Genomic DNA, 13,942 nt, shown 5'->3' with positions numbered 1-13,942 from the left:
AGAATTGCCAAAAGAAACCTCTAGAAGCTGCCCAAATCCATGATCTACATGCCTGAATGATGTACAAGACACCTCCGTATACATACATCTGAATACATCCTCTCAAGCCCCCGTGATCAACATCTGACTTGAGGAGGGCATGAGGTGAGGACTGGAAATACACATTCCCCGTCTCTGGGCAAAGGTAAGCAAGATTTTCCCTGTGAGATTTCTAGAAGCATCTATCTTTGGACAAAAGAAATGTCATAAGAAACTCTAAATGAGGGTTGTTTACATATATTTCATACATCATCACCAGTAACACTCCAATATTTGCAATGGAACTAAATGAATGCTAAGCGAGTTGTAATTTACTATTTCTATAGTCTAATTAGCCCCTTCGCACTTAATACCACACCTACATCTTAGGCCTCAGACAAGTCAGTTCTCATGTCTGACTTGCTGGGTGCCTTGAAAACGGCACCAAGATGATTTTCAAAGTCTTCTTCAGCCCATCTGCTGGCAGGTTATTAATTAGTGCCTGCCACCGGTCAGGAGGTGAAAAGGGCTGTAAGCCAACAGAAATGGAACCAGAGACTGGGTTGGGTCATTTTTTAAAATGCAAACACCAAAGCAATTAGGCACAACCAAGTCCCAGCAAGGAAAAATAAACATCAAAAAGAGGCAATTTCTTCAACATTCTGGCTGTTGATGTGTTTTCAAGCAGGCCTAATTTCAAAAGTGATTACGATTTAAAGGAAAAACTAAGTCCATGCCATCCAAGAAAGAAAACAAAAACACGGAGGACTGAGATTTTAAAATTCAAATTTCTATCCTTATAAATAAGCACTGGCAGGTCCCCTCCATTTCTTTGAATCTAAGGTGCCAATGGTTGTAAAACTGCACAGTTACTGTGCCACTAAGAAGAGAGAAAAGAGTTCCCACTTAAACTGTGGTTCGCCAAAAAGCTGCAAGATGCACCTCAATACCCAAGACCTTAAATTGGGGGAAAACATGCATCTTTAAGTTATGGTATTATTACCCCTGTTGTAAAAAGAAGAAAGAAACACTGGCAGAGGTTACACAGCTCCTGTGAATGTAGACCCAAAACGCAAAGCCCATTTATATCATCTTGTAGATCCTGCCCACTGGGGTTTTATAAAGCACAGCAGGTGGATATAAGCCAGCTGACGTGGTACATGGTCATGTTTTAACTATTAATTTCCAACATTATGTCAACACAAGCTATGTATTGTTAAGTTAGTTGCCGTTTTTTGTGATAACCTCAAACATTTTATGATAAATTTGAAAAATGGAAAGATGAGTTACTATGTCAACTACCAGAACCAATGCACACCAAGTCATCACAGATCTACAGAACCCCAGTCTCAGCTACTTTACGCCACACAAACGCCAAACTCTCCCCATCACACCTCAGAGTAAGGTAACAAGCCAAACAGATTATTCTCCCCTCATTGAGTTTTGCCTTCCTAGAAGACAGAATTCAACACTGTGGTTCTTATAAAAAAACCTTAAACTCTAAGTGAGGAATCTCTGTAATATTAAGTCAGAGGTAACTGGTAAACAAAATAAAAATAAGATTTAGCATCAGCAAAGTTACTGACAGTGGCATTATGGAACATAACACAGTCTCATGGGAAACAAACAGTTCAGGTCAGATTCCTTATCTTAATCCTTATGAGGACAGCATCTAGTTCTTCCACATTGAGAGGCCCCTGACATTATTATTTTGTTGGGGGGTTTCCTTTCTTTACAGGGGTAACTTAGAGCAGATGTTTGCCAAATCAAAATAATTTCAGTTTTTTAACAGCACTTCACGGCAAGTTGCCCATTTAGCCTTAGACTCAACAGCTGCATTCACCTAATACTAAATCTTTTTTGTTCAGATAGATTCTCTGTATAAAACTCACATTGTTTCTGATCGGGATATGGCATTAAAAAGCTAAAACCAAGAGCCTAGACACAAAAACTTCCGACGACAGGAGTCTTCTAATTAGTTACAACCAACGAGTAAAAGTCCTTAAAATCCATCATTACTACTTAGAATACAGACTCTCTGTCATGTTTAACAATAAAGCAAAAGAAAATAAAATGAAAAAGAACTCTACCACAACAAAAAACACACCAACCATTTCTTCCCAAAAAAGGTATATCACATTCTGGAGCTTGCCCAAGAATTTCAAACCAATGCTTACAATAAAAATGCAAAGGCTTCACAATGTTTTCTTTTAAACCAGATTTCTCTAAAGCATAATGGCATCATTCAAAAGCAGACAAATAGGCCCAAAAGACAAAGGGATTTTTTTCCAGTGAATGTTATGTTATAATAATGTCATATACATTTCCAACCATCTATAATGAAAGGACTTTGGAGGAACCAAATCTCTGAGTCACCACACCAGGAGGCGGTGTCCTTCAATAAGACAATGTCAGTCTAGAATAGTTGTAAATCTTACCTTCTGCATGTTTGGCTTGATACAGCGAACAAAGAAAGGATTAGAGGAGCTTAGCGTTGCCATTAAGGAATGCAGGGAGTCCTATCAGAAAGGAAAAAGTAGATGTTGATTTAGTCTCTTATTATATCTTTAAATTTCTCAGCACCCTAGGCACTCATCAGGAACAAGAAAAAGAAAACAATATAAATCTGAGGAATAATAGCATTTTCATTTTTAATCATGTCATTCTAATAAAACAAAGGTATTATAATTGTCATAGAAGTTATTTTACATATGCAAAACTCATTTATTACTTTCTCAACATAGTACCATTAAAAAACAAACAAACAAACAAAAAACCCTGTTCTGTTAACCAGCAAAAAAACCACCCTGGGATATTTCAATGTTTATACAGAAAACATGAGAACTATCCACTCTCCACTGAAGTTGTTCCTCTTAATGAATTATTTCCATCAAAATGACAGCTTATACCAGTACCTCACTGGTCTTTGAGCTAAAATCTCTCATTCTTCCTTCAAATCACCAGGCAGATCAATCTTCTGTAATACTACTGTCTTTTCTTTAAGTTTTTTTTTAATTGTGAAGATTTTTTAGCATTTACCAAAGCAGACAGAGCATGTAATGGGTACCCATTATCAGCTTCGGCCGCTGGCTCATCTCACCTCATCTGATCCCTGTCCCCATACACATTTCGCCCACTTTTAGTAGAAAAGCAAATCCCAGACCTTGTGTTATTTCATTCCTCAATATTTCACTATGTATTATCAAAGGCTAAAAACTTTAAAACATACAGAGGTAACCACCATATCATTCCTGAAAAGATTTAACACAAATTCCTTAATATCAATGGGAAAAGGTGCAACTAGCTCAAGTTTTATTTTAAAATACTCAACTGTCTCGAATTTCATAATTTTTAAACAGTGTATTCTTTGAAATCAGAATGCAAATAAGGTTCCCATAGTAGTGTAGTTGGTTGATATATCTATTCAGTCTATTTTAATCCATTGGTTTTCCCTCCGTCTCCATTTGCCTGTTTCTTTCTTCTTACAATGTTACTGTTGAAGAAACTAGGTTGTCTACTACATTGATTAGTTACTTCTGTGCTCAGAAAGCTTTAGGATTTCTCACAGATGACAGAATGTCCTGGAATTCATGGCCCTTCATGCTCTGGTATGGTACCTGTTTAACTTCATACAAGGTGTCCTGTCCTCTGGGGACAGGACTCACATTCCTGACTCAGGAGTCCGCCTCTTGCCTTTGTCTCTGCCTGGAGGCCCTACCCACTCTCTTCCATTTCCTTGATTCCTAGTCCAATTTAAGTCCCAAACATCCACAAAGCCTTCCAAGACAACTCCAGGCAACAATGACCTAGAAAAAGACAATGTAACAACACCGCTGGATGATGAAGAGCCTAGGGTTTAGAGTCAGACCCACCCAGGTTCAATTCAAACCCTAGCTTCAGTCCTCAGGGGGACTGAGCAAGCCTCCATTCTCTAAACCTCAGCTTACTCATCTATGAAGTGGGGACAATAATACGTACTTCTAAGAATATGGGATAAGTGAACAAGGTAGCATATATAAAGTGATGAGCCCAATGACTGGAACACAGAGGGTGTATAATAAACGGCAGCTATTATTATTATCGTATCCTGTAAGGGTCACACCAGCCCAGCACTGTCAGCCGTGGTGCTGTGGGTCCAGTTCATCCCCAACCACGCTGTAAACAGACCTTAACACAGAACTCGCCCACCGCCTAGAAAGCATCCAACTCTGATTAACTAAATGGAAGAGAGCCTCCCAGAGGGCAAATTTAATAAAGGTCTGTTGACTGACATGCCTCCAGCTTCCCCTCATCCTAAGATTTGGGGGTAAAGCAGAACAATTAAGTTAGAGAAATGGTCTTCATGTCATCTGCCTCTAAACTACCTAAAAGGCTTACGTACTTAAAATGCATGGAAGAATGTTTCTTATTTTCCCTGAATTCTGGACATCTGGACAAGGTAGCTGACACTGATCTTGTCTAACTATGCACTTGGTTATTCTTCCTAGTTATGATACTGTAAACATACCTGGGAAAAATCAAAACAATCCAGACACAGGAAGAAAGATACTTTATATGCACATGAGTTTTTAAATACAAATCAGAGTGATCCCACATGACCAAACAGTCCTTCTTATGAAGACCTACTATTTCGTAAGCTTAGAATAAGTAGCTATTTATTTTTAACAAGACAAAAAAAAAAAAATCTACATTTTTTTTTTCATTTGGCTCAGAAAAAAAGTATATTTTCTTCCTAGAGCCCTGTCTGGTTTAGAAAAACCAGATAGAAAAAAAAAAACAACAAAAAACTTTATATACCTCACAGATACCCATTTCCTATTTTCAATTCTTAAGATCACAATAAAGATGGATCCATCCAGGCCAGCAGCATAGACTAACCTTGAATTGCGAGCTGACCGTGGGCCGCCGATGTTTGCTTCCACATTTCAAGGTATCCTGGTTCGTGCGGCTTGAAACGTGTTCAAAGAGGTCGTAGATGAAGTCGAACCTGTGTGAGCGGAGAGCAGGAGGCCGTGAGGGGTGCACACCCGGCTATTAGGTGCTGGATTACTGGAATCACGATGCATTTCCCCACTGAAAATAACACACCAAGGCCTGGAAGAGCTAAGACAGCGGCCAAAGATTTCACACCAACCACTCCCAAAGAGCTTGAGGCACTTAAAACAGACGTGGCTGCTTAGAGTCTTGCAGAAGAGAAGGGGACTGGGGTGAAGATGATTCAGGGCGACAAGCCACTTAGGACCGCTGAGCTCTGCAGAGCTTCGGCAGCCTCCACGCCCTGTGGAAGGGAGGGGTTTGCCTCGTGCACCGCAGGGTGGCGAAGATGCGACCAGGTAACATCGCGACCAGGTAACAAGGTGGGAAGATGCTAACTCTGGAGCGAGCCCACCCCGCCCGCCCCACTTCCTAGTTGTGTGACTTAGACACGATGCTTGCCTCTCTCTAGGCCTGTTTTTTCATCTGGAAAATGGGGGTCACTTTAGGATTTATGCTATAAAGCTGGGGTGAGAATGAAATGAGGAGACGAAGGCAAAAGGCTGAGTGTGATGCCTGGCACCTCCTAAGTGCTGATGTTTGTTGTTATTATTATTTAAAAGTTCTGTAAAATCTACTGCCACTACTGAGAAAGTAAAAGGCTTCTCAGGAGTTGTTTTTTTTTTTATCTTCCTTGCACGGAAGATGCTCTGGGCTATAAAACCGGGGTGGGGTGTGTGTGGGTGGGGGGTGCCTTCGCGGGGACCAGGAATGAGACGGCCTGGCATCCACGCCCCTCAGGGGGACAATGCCAGCACCTTCCTCATCACTTCTCTTCTGCTTGACCCTTTCTCACTTGCATCCCAGGCTGATGCTTCATGCTCACTCTTTGAATTTCTCTGTGCTTTGAGCACTTTGGAGAAAAGCTTTGGGTTCCATTAAAACATCACAGATGCCAAAGGCAAAAGAGAGCAGTGGCAGCAAATAGCCCAAGACCCTCCTTCTACAGAGAGAAACCTGGGGCTGAAACAACGTTCTTCAGCCCACTTCCACAACCTCTTGACGTTATGACAGTGGCAACCAGTGAAAGGCCATCTCGCGGGTCTCCAGGCCTGTGCTCTTTTTCACAACAAAATGTTCCAGGTAACCTCAAGACATTGCTTTTATTTAAATATATCACTTTAAATCTGCTTTGAGAGGTAGGTAACCTGCTAGGGTATTTTTAAAACATCGCCATTTTTACAGGCCTGAAAACTCATCTAAAAATAAAAATAGCTGACGAGGTTGTAATTAGGGAATCCTCATAAAAGAGGGTTAAAACAAGTTGAAAGATCAAACACTTCCACCCTGAGCTTCTAAGCTGACACTTTAGAGGGGTTCCCTTCACCCCAATTCTATCTAAGTGACAGGGTGGTCACCTAATGCTTTCATTTCTAAAAGTATTCCAGCTTTTTAGTAACCGTGCTCTCCCTCCTTAGATATTAAATATGTGTGTTAGAGACTCACGCTGGATCTGATACAGGTATTGACAACTTTAAGGCAAGGGTTGTTTTCCCTCCTTAATCTCTCACAAAGCCTCCTAAAAATAGGAAGCCTCCTGGTTTAATACATACAAATAGCTACACTAATCACTAAAACTTTCAGCATGTTTTCCTTAACTACCAATTTAATGATGTGAATTTACAATTCATGAATGAATAAATGAATGGGTCATTAATCTACCATTTTAGCTGAATTAATACTTGTTTATTTCTCTCGATACCCCTTACACTAATGAGAGACATAGGGTCCTATACACCCGAGGCTGAAGTCAATTTAGCGCACAGCTCTAAGCTTGCTATGAAGACAGTAGGTCATACTGGTTAAAATCTTAGGTCCCTGAGCCAAGCAGACCAGATCAAATCTAGTTGAGGGATCTCGGGCAAGTCACTTAATCACTGTAAGTCTTAATTTCCTCACCTGCATAACATGATGGATTTACTATTCCAATGCTACCTCATTAAATTGTAGTCACTACCGCTAGTACCATTTTCTATCTCTTGGATCACTTTATTGATGAAATACTGCCCGGGGAAGAAGATGATAAACCAATTGCCCACACATTAATTTTTTCTGTATTCGTGAATTAAAAGCATCTGCACAAACATCAGTCTGACATCTCGGGGAAGAGGCTGACGCACCGGCTTTCCCTCAGCAAGTTGAGAAGATCATCCCTGAAGGTATCTCTGTTCTTCTCCAAGATGCCCCGCACGTCATACTGCACCTGGTTTTCCAAAATAAACAAGACAGAACTGATCAAAAGAATCACTTCAGGCCATAAGCATCCCCTTTAAAAGCTAGGTCTGTGAAAAGATGTTAGTTCAATATATTTATGATTGGCTTCTGAAATTACTATTCTTTAAATACCAAATGGGCAAATATCAGCAAGGATCATGATTAAGAAGTTACCTCTCCAAGGGTGTGGAGAAAAGGGAACCCTCCTACACTAAGCTGATGCAGCCACTATACAAAACAGTATGGAGGTTCCTCAAAAAACTAACAAGAGAGTTGCCATGTGATCTAGCAATCCCACTCCTGGGCATATATCCGGACAAAATTCTAGTTCAAAAGATACACGCACCCACTATGTTCATAGCAGCACTATTTACAATAGCCAAGACATGCAAGCAAACTAAACATTCATTGACAGAGGAATGGATAAAGAAGATGTGGTACATATATACAATGGAATACTACTCAGCTATTTGTAGTAAAAGAATGAAATAATGCCATTTGCAGCAACATGGATGGACCTAGAGTTTATCATACTAAGTGAAGTCAGAAAGAGAAAGACAAATACCATATGATATCACTTATATGTGGAATCTAAAATATGACACAAATGAACTTATCTACGAAATAGAAACAGATTCACAGACTTAGAGAACAGACTTGTGGTTGCCAAGGGGAGGGGGGAGTGGGAGAGGGTTGCATTGGGAGTTTGGGATTAGCAGATGCAAACTATTATATATAGAATGAATAAACAACAAGTTCCTACTGTATAGCACAGAGAACTATACTCAGTATCCTGTGATAAACCATAACGGAAAAAGAATATAATAAACTGAATCATTTTGCTGTACAGCAGAAATTAACACAACATTGTAAATCAATTATCCGTCAATAAAATAAATTTAAAAGAAAAAAAGGGAGTTACCTCTCCAGCATAGTGTTTCACTCCAAAATTGTTGACTGCAACTCTGGGCTTCACGTAAAAGTGGTTATTCTTAAAAAAAAAAAAAAACAAATAGAAATGCCTAATTTCACTCACTGATTTCCTGACAGTATAACTATAACTGACAGTGAAAACAATTGCAAAAACCACGACCTATCAGAGGTTTAGGACACATCGTGTGATGCACTTCATCAAAACCAGGCAACTCTGGTCTGTGTCATTACAGGTTAAAAATGTTAAATTTTATACACTAGCTAAACATGGGCATATTCTGACAACTAGCCTACAATCTATGGCTTTGGCTTATTTCCATTTAGTTATAGCAGAGAAAAGCTTTCGTTTGAGGAAAAAAAATTCACTGTGGGAGGCACAGCAGGGTCAACGGCACCGAAATCTGTCATGTGTCACATCTTAATCCATAGATGTGCTATTCAGACACAAGGAGGAATTGGCAGGTTTGGACATACAGCATGCTGATTGTGTAACTTCTCCAATAAGGTGCCGTCTGTGGCTTGAGGAAAATGGCTTTCTTCATTGATAAGGGCTAGAAGACCAAGTTTCTAGAAGAGGGGAAAAAAGGTTAAATATGAATTAGAAGTTTTTGGCTCTGTATATTTTTACAGCTCCTTTCCTCTCTACTCTCTATCAAGTAAGTGGTCAAAAGGGCATAATAACTTCTCAGATTGAAAAATTCAGAATGACACACTATTAAGAAATCTAGTTCATTCCATACTAAAAAAACTGAACCCCCTGCAATTTGGTGGACAAAACTTTTACAACTGGCTAATCCACTATCGGAACTGCAAAGTTTTTGATGATGACTTAAAATCTATGGGAAGCCAATGTGCACACTGTTGATTCTTAAAATATTGACTTCAACGAGACAATGGGTTTGAAGCAGCCAAGTATTTAAATTCAAACTTGCACATTTACATGTATGTTTCCAAACGGTCCACTGTGCTCTAAACATTCACATCTTTGATGTACGTGTTAGTACAAGCTGTTTTGTTCCCGTAAATATGAATCAGCCCAGCTGGACACCCTTGGGACTGTTAACAATTCTTCAACAGTGTGTTACCTTCTCAATCAAGTCCAGGCATTCTCCATTGTCTATCCAGTCAATATCTTCCCACACTAAGCCTTCTCTGTACAAAGATTAAAAAGGGCCAGGTTGTAGTAAAATATACCTTCAAAACTATCCAATGTAGGGACTCATTTTCTTAAAAAAATTGAAATGGAATTTGATGAGTCCTTACCTGCTATATTCCAGTTGCTCTAAAGAAAATATATGCTTGTTGAAATATTCCTGAAGTTTCTCATTTGCATAGTTTATATTGAACTGCTCAAAGTGATTCACCTAAGGGGGGAAACCATTCAACAAGTGTCTTTAGAGCCCTCACTATTACATAAAAAGGCCAAACAGCCACTATGGAGAACAGTATGGAGGTTCCTTAAAAAACTAAAAATAGAGCTACCATATGATCCTGCAGTCCCACTCCTGTGCATATATCCAGAGAAAACCATAATTCAAAAAGATACATGCACCCCAGTGTTCACTGCAGCACTATGTATAATAGCCAGGAAATGGAAGCAACCTACGTGTACATCGACAGAGGAATGGATAAAGAAGATGCAGTACATATATACAGTGGAATATTACTCAGCCATAAAAAATGAAATAATGCCATTTGCGGCAACATGGATGGACCTAGAGATTGTCAGACTGAGTGAAGTAAGTCAGACAGAGAAAGACAAATATCATGTGATATCACTTATATGTGGAATCTAAAAAAAAAAAAAAAAAAGGTACAAATGAACTTATCTACAACACAGAAATAGTCATAGATGTAGAAAACAATCTTATGGTAACCAGGCGGGAAAGTGGGGGATGGATAAATTGGGAGGTTGGGATTGACCTCTACACACGACTACATATAAAATAGATAACTAGGAAGGACCTACTGTAGAGCACAGGGAACACCACCCAGCACTCTGTAATGACCTATATGGGAAAAGAATCTAAAAAAGAGCGGATATATGTATATGTATAACTAATTCACTTTGCTGTACAGCAGAAACTAACACAACATTGTAAATCGACTATACTCCAATAAAACATTTGTTAAAAAGGCAAAAAAAAAAATCTGCAGAGAAACATATCAATGTTCGTTTCAAGAGGTTTGCTTAAGATAATCGAACTCGCTGGAAGCATACCTCAAAGTTTTCAAATCCAAAGATGTCAAGGATGCCAACGGACTTGAAGTCATCTTTGCCTTTGATCCTGCTGTTGATCTTCTTGATCACCCACTCGAAGCAGCGTGCGTAAAGTGCCATGGCCAAGGAGTCCCTGCTGTCTACTGCCTGTGGGGAGAGCAGACAGGGCCACAGTGCCCAGATGACCCCGGGCAGCCCAGACAGGCAAGTCCATCCCCGCCCCACTCGGGAGACACTCGCACTCAACATCTATGCACCCCATGTCAAGTAAGCCAATACCATCTAGGAAAACACAGCTGTCTAAAGAAAGGGTAACCTGGAGCTTGCTTATTTACTTTACAGCAGGATTCACCAAGAATTCCTTGAAGTCAGGCTTTCAAATTCAACTTTATATACTGAGTTTTAAGGAAGGATCTGAACCCACAGCTACAAATTTTATCAGGTTTAAAACAATAATTAAGACCTGACCTCTCTCATTATCATCTTCTCATATTTTACTCTGTACACATAAAAGTTTTCTTCATGGCATGCTTAGCATTTTTACTTATCCAGTCAAGAAACAGCTATGAGATGGGCTAGCACATATAAGAGGCTCAAGGCAGTAGCAGAAGTAAAAATAAGTAATACAACATACTGTTGCATTGTTTTCATTAATAATAATAATTATTATTATTATTACAGCTAATGTTTAATTCTTACTCCGCACCAGTCATTAAGCATTTAGCATATATATTTTTATTATCATCCTTACTAGAATCCTATGAATTCGGTGTAATTATCCTTGTCTTACAGAGGAGGAAACTGAGGCATAGTGAATAAATTTCCCAAGAACAAAATATAATAAGCCAAAGAGGCAAGACTCAAACTCGGGAAATGTCCATCAGGCCCATTTCTCCTAATGACTCTGCTACACTGTCTCTAAGAAGACAACTGAACCACTTTGTGTACTCCCCTCAGTATGGATGTCTTCTTTATTTTGATCCTGAGCCAAACTCATTTAAATGGTTCACTGCAGCTACTAATTCAAATCAAAGCCCCAGATCTGCAGACCCAGGAGCATCTTTAAAAGTTGCTTTGAGGGCCACACGCGTACCTGTTGAACGTTGAGAGGCGTCAGGATCTCCTCCCCCCGGAGGGACATGGATCTCTGGGTCAAGGCGTCTGTGAGCTGTGCCGGGTCCAGCCCAAGTAACTCTGCAGACCTGCCCAAGGCTGGGGAGGAAGGACAAGGCAAACGTGGACACACAGGCCATGGGACCCCGAATGGGTGCAAAGCCAACTCCACAGAGCGACACAGTAAAGCAGAGACTATTCCTAAGTCCCTCAGGCAAGACCTATAGGACACACGTTCTACTGGTAGGTTATTCACTCCTTTAATAAGTCTTAGGTTTACAGCAAAGAACCTGGTGCTTGGACCGAGTATGGTCCAAAGACCCCGAGACGGGTTCCCCCAAGACGCCCAAGAGGTTTGCAAGGTCATAACTGTTTCAATAATAAGACTAAGATGTTATTTGATTTTCCACTCTCATTCCCTCACCAGTATACAGAAGAATATTCCAGAGGCTACATGACATGATGTAGCCCAACAAACTGAAGGCAGAAGCAGGAGAATCCAGCTGTCCTCTGTTACATCAGATATTGTAAAAATTTACAAAATCGTTAGACAATGTCACTCTTCACTGATTTGTTTTGGTTTGTTTTGGAAGATGGTCTTTCAACTAAAATGATGATATTTATTGTAATATATGCAATGGGTTTATTATGGTTATTTTAGAGCGAATTTATTTTTTTTAAACTGCCTCTGTTTTAATTTCTAATGCAGTAAACATCAACAGATATGACCCATAGGAACAAAAGCTCTTCGGAATTCTCTGTGATTTTAAAGTTATTAAGAGGCACTGGGAACAAACATTTGAGAACAACAGGCCTGCAGCCCTGCAACTCGAGGGCTACTTTCAACTTCAACTCATCCAATTCCCAGCCTCCATGCCCTTATCCATGGCGTCTAACAGAAAAGTTTAAAAAAATAAATCACTCCAGGAAAATGATAACTGATATTGTTATATGTCTATTAACTCAATCTTGACAACACATCTCTGTCGTGCACTTCACAGATGAGAAGTCACAAGTATTGAAGGGATAAGTAACCCGAGAAAACAGCTTCTGGCAGAGCTGGGCTACGAACCAATCATTCTGGCTTAAAAATTAATGGTCTTAACCATTCCACTATGGTAGCCTTCAATAACCATGAATAGCTGTGGCAACACTTACGCCTGATTCATAACATTTCTCCTACATCCAATTCTTGTCGCTATTTCCTCTTATTGGGCCCACTGTCCTTCTTTCTTAGTAAACATGAGAACACAGCCAGTAATCACTTGTCAGATGCTTTGACCCTTTATTAGCTGACCGTTCACATCAGATACAAAGTTCTGTAGCTCTTATTCAAGGGCTCGAAAAATTTTTTCTGTTAAAGGTCAGATAGTAAGGATTTTAGATCTATGTTTCCTAGAAGGCAAAAGTCAAGGAAGTAAAGGAGGGAGGAACAATCTTACCTGTTTTGAAGGAAACTTGTGCTCCACCAGCAGTGATAAATTCTATGTTCCCAAGATGTAATATACCAGCAAGCAACCTCAAAACTTCCCGAACTTCTTCCTTGCTAAACTGCATTACCTCCATTGCCATCTAGAAGAAAATAAGGTATTTAATTTTTAATCTGTCTTCATACTAAAGAAAATGATAAATTCGCCTTCCTCAGTAAAGTTATTAAGTATTATTCTCAAGGCAAGAAAGCAAGAAATAGATGTATGCCCCCTCACTTTTTAAAAAATTTATTAATTAATTCATTTATTTTTGGCTGCGTTGGGTCTTTGTCACTGCACGTGGGCTTTCTCTAGTTGCAGCAAGCGGGCTTCTCATTGCAGTGGCTTCTCTTGTTGCAGAGCACAGGAGCTAGGCACATGGGCTTCAGTAGTTGTGGCTCGCGGGCTCTACAGTGCAGGCTCAGTAGTTGTGGTGCATGGGCTTAGTTGCTCCGCGTCAAGTGAGATCTTCCTGGACCAGGGCTCGAACCTGTGTCCCCTGCATTGGCAGGAGGATTCTTAACCACTGCACCACCAGGGAAGTCCCACCCCCTCACTTTTAAATGATAAAGACTTTACACAGGTACACATAAAAGAAAACGCGACATTAAGAAAGAATTGTAGAATACTTAGAGATAACCTAATCAGTAAGATAAAAGTAAATACCTGACTTACATACAAGACTCCTATTTATGCCCCAAAAGAATTACCCCAGAGAGTCACAGTAATCATAGTCACAAAGAAATACTTTTTCTACATGTATCAAAATGTAATGGAACATTTATTATTTTCCTACACATAAAAAATGGTGGGGGTGATACTTCATGAGACTCCTCTAGTGTAAACTCTGGGGACTTGTCTTAATTTTAAATGCAGCAGGGACCCCAGTAGGTGGAATGAAATTCTCTATCAGGGGCTGGACAGATAGGAGAGTCTACTG

General features: G+C 39.9%; 1 protein-coding gene across 1 annotated transcript in view; it reads right to left on the bottom strand.

The window, feature by feature from the left end:
• The window catches only part of MYO10 (myosin X), a gene marked incomplete at both ends in the record, with an annotated part of 225,099 nt that overhangs the window by 70,791 nt on the left and 140,366 nt on the right, over window positions 1-13,942 (bottom strand). The window contains 10 exon segments of the mRNA XM_079701754.1: window positions 2,457-2,537; window positions 4,897-5,005; window positions 7,173-7,255; window positions 8,189-8,257; window positions 8,674-8,766; window positions 9,285-9,351; window positions 9,463-9,563; window positions 10,421-10,567; window positions 11,514-11,632; window positions 12,976-13,105. Coding sequence (XP_079557880.1) covers window positions 2,457-2,537; window positions 4,897-5,005; window positions 7,173-7,255; window positions 8,189-8,257; window positions 8,674-8,766; window positions 9,285-9,351; window positions 9,463-9,563; window positions 10,421-10,567; window positions 11,514-11,632; window positions 12,976-13,105 — 999 coding nt within the window.

Source organism: Hyperoodon ampullatus, assembly GCF_949752795.1.
Source record: "Hyperoodon ampullatus genome assembly, chromosome: 4".
Classification (NCBI taxonomy): Eukaryota; Metazoa; Chordata; class Mammalia; order Artiodactyla; family Ziphiidae; genus Hyperoodon; species Hyperoodon ampullatus.
This window is presented reverse-complemented; position numbering and strand designations above follow the sequence as displayed.